This window comes from Prosopis cineraria, unplaced genomic scaffold (genome assembly GCF_029017545.1).
Source record: "Prosopis cineraria cultivar Desert tree isolate PC_DT_omini unplaced genomic scaffold, ASM2901754v1 PC7, whole genome shotgun sequence".
Taxonomy (NCBI): domain Eukaryota; kingdom Viridiplantae; phylum Streptophyta; class Magnoliopsida; order Fabales; family Fabaceae; genus Prosopis; species Prosopis cineraria.
The window spans coordinates 35,089,039-35,095,584 of NW_026555338.1; the positions used below are offsets into that span (position 1 = coordinate 35,089,039).

A 6,546-nucleotide genomic window follows, 5' to 3' on the forward strand; every position below is an offset into this window, starting at 1 on the left:
AAGCGACAGGGACTCACTTTAAAAAAAATATTATTCACTCATATTACTTCTCTCAAAATTCTCGCTGGCACTTTCTCCTTCTCACCTCACTTTTCTTAATTAAGCTCACACGCTCGCTTCCTTTTCTCCACACAACACCATAATGCCGAGTACTCTTATTTATATCTTGTATAAGTTCGTTAACATAACCTCAAGAATTTTCTTCACTCTTCCATTCTTCACTACCACATGCCCACACACTGTCTGTTTTTTCTTTATTATTAAACAGAATATTTCCTAATATATTCATTACGTGATTTTCCTAATATGAAGAATTATATATGTTCTGAGTTATATTACAAATAATTAATTTAGGGACATAAAAAGCTTCGAGCATGATGATTGCCCGGTTATTTTTACGTATACAAATTGGAGAAACACAATATCTTAGGCTTTATTGTCTGCTGAAAATCCAGAATTTGAAATACTAGCAACCATGGGCTGGAGGGCTCGTGGGTATGGCTCTAGCAATTTGATTAATTGATGACAAAGATCTAGAACTTGTGTGGAATCTCCATAGCTGCTTTGCGTATCGTCTCAAAGGCATTGTTCACATACAACGCTAATTTCGATGATCTGTGAACTCTTCTTCAGTTCTCGTCGTCACTACTAACTTCCCATTATAACTCATTATTGTAATTACAACACTCTGCAACCGCATGCCATGAGAGTTTGCTTCAATACAAGTACGGAGAGAAAGATACAAGATAGATATGCTATATACCCATGGATATATATACGCAATTTTATAAGTTTTTATTTTTTATCTTGGCATACCGATGGAAGCAACTAGTGAAGTCATAGGGAAACATTTTATTTTTGGTGGAAAAACCAAGACATAAGCTAAGAGCTATACCTGAGGCAGGCCAGACGCGGTGAAGTAGAAGCTTTTTAAGGGATAATTTCCAAAAGCCATGTGATCTACTGGTCCAACAATATTGGACAGCTCTACGCTTGTATTTCTGATTGTTTTGTAGAAGTTTTTAGCCATTACCTAGAACATCACGCGAGTTCAAGCTAATTAAACCACCAGTAAAGCACTTCTCAAGTAAACTAATTAAAAACTAAAAATAATGAAGTAATTAAAAGAAAAACAAAGCAAAAAGACTATCCCGAATCCCAGTTTTGAAGTATATAATACAAAGTTAACATCCTAGTTTATTGATCGATCATATGAACTGACCTCAGGGCCTCTGAACCGATACTAGATGCAGAGAAGCTTCTCAATGAGAACTGTAGTGAAATAACATCTCTTATTGACCCACACCACTTGTGAGGCTCCCCAATATGAGCCACTTCACTCAACCTTCTACCAGTCAGAAGGCTCTGTGGATATTAATGTGACAAGCACAAATACAAATGAAAAACCCATCCTAAAAAACTAATTTATTAAGAGAGAGAATCCCTTAAACTTATAAACCCCACACCACGACTTCCTGATGTAAGACTCGTGATATCTTCCACCCAATTACTTTTGAGTAAGCTCCAACCAAACTCTGCAACAGAATAGAAGATGCACGGAAGAGATCATGAAACCGGGGAATCTCGCCAAACAGGTTTGGCCGGCATGTTTTGCCGTTGATGATTTGAGTGGAGGAAAAGTCAAGGGCAGAGAGGGATCATCGGCTCTTGTTAGACAAGAAAGAAGGATGCTCATGAGAGTGTAGCCATCTGCAAGTGAATGGTGAAACTTTACCATGACAGTTGATTGGGTTTCCGATCGATGACGTGAAGTTACCATAATGGTGTGGAACGTGGTAGCTGCTCCATCGCTATCTTGGATACATATTCATTGAAGCGTTCTGTACACGATTCCGTGGACATGTCCGGAGAGAATAGCACTGGTCTGATGACATGATCTTCAAACGTCACTTCAACTCGTTTCCTTCTTTTCACTCCTTTTTCATCTCTAACCTGTCATCAACCAAAGCTCGATCGTGGATTATTATAATTATATACGCACCCGTCAGAACTCCGAAGATATCTAGTTTAGTGTGTATGTGTGTGAACGTGGTGAGTGATCAAAAGAGAAAGACAGAAAGTAGGAGCAAGAAAGAACCATTACGGAGGTGGCGTGGATTGGTAAGAAAGTCGTGTTGAAAATCAAGTGATGAAGTCATGTCATCAATTGGGGGGAACTTGAAATTCGAGAAAAGCCAAAAAGTATAAGCACAGAATATCGGAGCAGTCCAAGAGTTGTCCCACCGGACTTACTGGCTCCACTAACTACCCTTGACGAGAAATCTCCAGGGACCATGGAATTGATCAACTATCTCCAATCTTCAAACATAATTAAATCTAGAGAGCTGTGGGAAGCTCATAATATGCATTCGTGGAGCTCGAGACGTATGTTATAGAATATAGTTTATATATTGAATTGACGAATGTGTGCATATATAATGGTGTTTGGTACGTTCTCTATATGTAAAACTATAAAAATTAAAAAAGAACATTTATTACATTTTTACTAAATTGACTTTTATAAAATTAAAATTTATATCATGGCACAAACTTGTTTTAGTAATTATAAGGATAATGTAGTATGAATCTTTTAATTTTAAACATAATTATTATACTTAACAAATTTCTTAAACTTTATGAGTTGATTAAATTTTACTTATATTTTCATAAGAATAGAGGATATCGTATCGTACGAGGCTTGATATACTATAAAACGTTTTTCAACGAAAAACAATTAATGCAGTATGAATGGGTGGCCACGGCATTCAATGAGAAGGCGTGTTATTGACAAGGCATGGGATCAACGATGAGGACATGGTGTGTGATTAATTAGGACAGAAGAATTTTTTTTAAAAAAAAAAAAACAAGGCATGGCATGTGCATAGAGTTGTCGATGAGGGACATATAGGCTGGTTTTTACAAGCTCGATATTTAAGGGTTCAACATATCCCGTTAGCGGTGATTTTTCATTCCTGTTTCTGCTTTTAACCTTGATTTTATCTGGGGTTGCATTTCCTTGTGATTTATTCAATGCGCTCAGGCCTAAAAAATTCACTGTGCTAATATCATTTGCCTGCTTTATTCCATTCCATCATCACCCTTCCTTGCTCTTCCCATCTCTGTCACTTAGGGTTTTTGTATGGTGTCCTGTGATCCACTAGCCCAATCTTGCCTCATCAATCAAGGTCAAAAAAATAAAATAAAAAAACTCACATGTGACACTATGTCACATGTGATTGTCACGTGACGGGGTTAGGTGGTCTGGATTGGTAATTTATTTGAAAAAAAAAACCCTTATTGTTTTGTTATTTAAATTATGAAATATTAATAAAAAAGAATGACAAATAAATTCCTCCGAACTAAAAAAAATAACAATTTAGTCTTGTAAAATGTGATAATACCTTTTAAGTGTCAATGAACCTAATTATCATTAAGGTTTTTGATGAATGGCAAAACAAAACCCTTAATTTAAAAAGTGCAACAAATTAAAGTTTTTTCTCTCAAAACTTTAGCTATAGAATTTACAAGTATAATTCAGTAAATAAGTAAATTGGTTGATGCATTCACAATTTTTTTACTAATTTTTCATTTTTTTAAATTAAGGGGTATTTTTGGCATTTCATCAAAAACTTTAATGACACTTAGATCCCTTGAAACTTAGAAGGCATTATCACATTTTATGAGATTAAATTATCATTTTGGTCAAATTATTTTCATCAACTGAATTTTGATCTACATCATTAAAAAATGTGTTTGATGATTAATATAATAAATTACTTCTCTAGTATTATTTATACAGCAGAAAAAGTATTTATTTCAACCATATTTATAAGGTGCATCTCAATGATTGTTGTATTTAAAAAATAAATCATAAATCTCAATTTAAATCATTAAAAATTCAGAAATTTCAATTACGAAAAAAAATTTAAATTCCAAATTTAATTCTGAATTTACAATTAAAATTCTTGTTTGCAGGCATCTGATTTAGTAATTGTCATTAATTCTTTCTAAGATTTTACTCTCATTTTTCCAAACAAAAGTGTGCCTCTCCGTAATATCATCAATTGCCTTCATATCGAAATCTCATTCGCCAAACTTAGTGCAAATTAGTTAACGAGTTAAAAAAAGTGATTTTAGTTAGGTTAACCATGACAATCATTGTAATTATTAGTTGAAAAAGAAAGAAAGAAACTTATTTCCACATAGCTCATCAAAACAAGCTTAATATATATAAAACAAAACTTCATGAGTTAACTAAACTTCCCCAACAACTCAACTACTGTTAAACTCAATCTCATTCATCATGCGTACGGCAATTTATATCATATACATAGCTATATAATAAAGACAAACACAAGAGAGGGTAGAAGATCCGATCAGACGACCCCAACCACAGTTGGGTGGAAGTCAGGGATGTTTTCGAGTAAATCACAGGTGAGCAAGGAAGCTTTAGGTCTTCGCGGGCGGCCTGAGTATCCGGTCGGCGGCATGGACATGGACTTATCACACGTGCCCTGCCACTTAGCTTGCATGTATTTCCGTTTCCTCCATGGTCCTAAGTGCATTTTCTTTTCTTTCATGCATTGTTTTGCCGCTGAACACAAAATCTTAACTAACACTTGTAATCTCTCTACTTTTCCCACATAAACTTCCGGTAATCGGCTAATTAATCGCTTATACTCTTCGTTAGCCCGGGCCATCTCAAACTCGCCGGGAAAGTTCAACTCGATTACCACTCTCACTTCTCTTTTAATGTTTGAATTGTCGATCACTTCCAGGTAATTATGTTCACCTAAAATAATTAAAATAACAAGGACTTAATTATTTAATATTTATTATCGTTGTTGTTGTTGTTGTAAGTCCAAATGATATAACGTGTAACAAAAGCATTGGCTAGCTTAGACACAGGTACCAACTTGTATGAGCCAATATTAATTAGTATTCGACAGAGTAACGTAATTTTTTATGTTCATAAATTATATCATTGTACAAATACAATGAAATAATAATGTGAAGCAGTTAATTAAAATTCTTTGAATCATTAGCTGATCATATATAAAAAAATGAACAAATAAAATAAAATAAAAGCTTTAAGAGGCTCATCTTTTAAAGTTTCATATACATACAAACTTACATCACGTACTCTTCAATTCTTTCTGATTTATTGTCTCTCTACCTTGAAAATTTTCTGAAACGATATGTGGAATCCGGTTCCAAAATATTAAGCTGCCTTTCATTAGAGTTGACTTTTTTTTTTTTTGTTTCGGCCAAACATTAGAGTCGAATTTAACCTCACTGAAATCCTTGATCCAGCTCTCTAAATTTCTATAAAATATTCAAGGCCTAATTCCTATTCCGACCAATTTATGCATCCCCACAAAGAGGAGCTAAACAAAATTTGATCAATGTAATAAATTAAAGCAATAACCGAGAAGTTTACCCGAGGGGATTTTTGATGAACTGCTCCATTTTGATTTGCAAATGGCACAATTGTAGCCAAGGTCCAAAAGGCGATAACAAATCTCTCTCTGCAAGCAACTCCGGCAGCCCATATGCGTCACCTCTTGCCGCCGGCAAGTGCACTTCATGCCCGATGTACTTAATCCTCTTAAAGCCGCCCTTGTAGCCTGCCTAATTTTGGTCTCAAATGAGCCCGTCCTGCACAAAGTCGCCTTTCAAATGGACATATTAATTAATTATCACATACCATTCAATCGAATTTGATTTTGAAATAAACTTTCTTTACTATATAACAATCAAAATATTTAAATGCAGTAGTAATATAACTGACATTAATTGCTTTAAAAATATCAAAATTCAAATTAATTCCCCCATCCCGGCCCGTGGGTGTATAAGGAAATCGAAACCGTACCTGAAGAAGTTGGTGTTGTTCGTCCCAGAAAGACTTGTCGAATTTGGCGGTGCAAAAGGTGCCGTCCTCGTCGACGTCATCCTGAGAGTGATCGGAGTCGGATGAGGAGTGATCGTCCTCAAAAAACCCGAACACCGTGTCTGCGAAGCTCATTACTAGGTCGTCGCGTTCGTCGTCGGAGGCCTGGGACGTAATCGGCGGCGGCAACCAGGGCAATCCTCTGTGCATGATTATATTGCTGGCTGGCGTTATCTATGTCAGTGTCGTGAGTTTGAACGGAAGAATGAGATCTGAGCAATCCCGGAGTCACGACGCTTCAATTTATGGGGGGAAATAGAAAAAGCGATGCTTTGCTGGGCGTTGGAGGGACCCACCTGTCCGAGGTGGACGTTTGGGGGGTGATTTAAAATTTTTAATATCCGGCGTCGCCGCGCACGAAGAAATTGCGAATGGGATGGATGGAAATCGGAATTAGGAGGGCGTAACTGTGGATATGACGTGGCAGAAGATGATTGTGGGGAATAATTAAAACGAAAATGATGATCGGATGAGAGTTAGAGGAAGGAAGGGAGAAACAAGAGGGGTGGTAGGGACCACCGAGATGGATAGAATAGAATGGGATCCGAGTGTAATGATCTGATCCCAATAAGCCGACTTGGGAGTCACCTAATGAC

At 36.3% G+C, this 6,546-nt stretch overlaps 1 protein-coding gene across 2 annotated transcripts; it reads right to left on the minus strand.

The window, feature by feature from the left end:
• Window positions 1–4,203: 4,203 nt before the first annotated feature.
• On the minus strand, window positions 4,204–6,265 carry LOC129316872 (uncharacterized). Of its 2 annotated transcripts, none has more exons than XM_054961242.1 (3): window positions 5,873–6,265; window positions 5,441–5,672; window positions 4,204–4,792 (listed from the first exon to the last, which is right to left on the minus strand). In XM_054961242.1, the coding sequence occupies exons 1-3, from the start codon at window positions 6,098–6,100 to the stop codon at window positions 4,377–4,379; spliced, it is 876 nt and encodes a 291-aa protein (XP_054817217.1). In that variant the 5' UTR covers window positions 6,101–6,265; the 3' UTR covers window positions 4,204–4,376. The 2 variants fall into 2 exon arrangements, with proteins under 2 accessions (XP_054817217.1, XP_054817218.1); XM_054961243.1 differs by having other exon boundaries at window positions 5,441–5,658; window positions 5,873–5,992.
• Window positions 6,266–6,546: the final 281 nt, after the last annotated feature.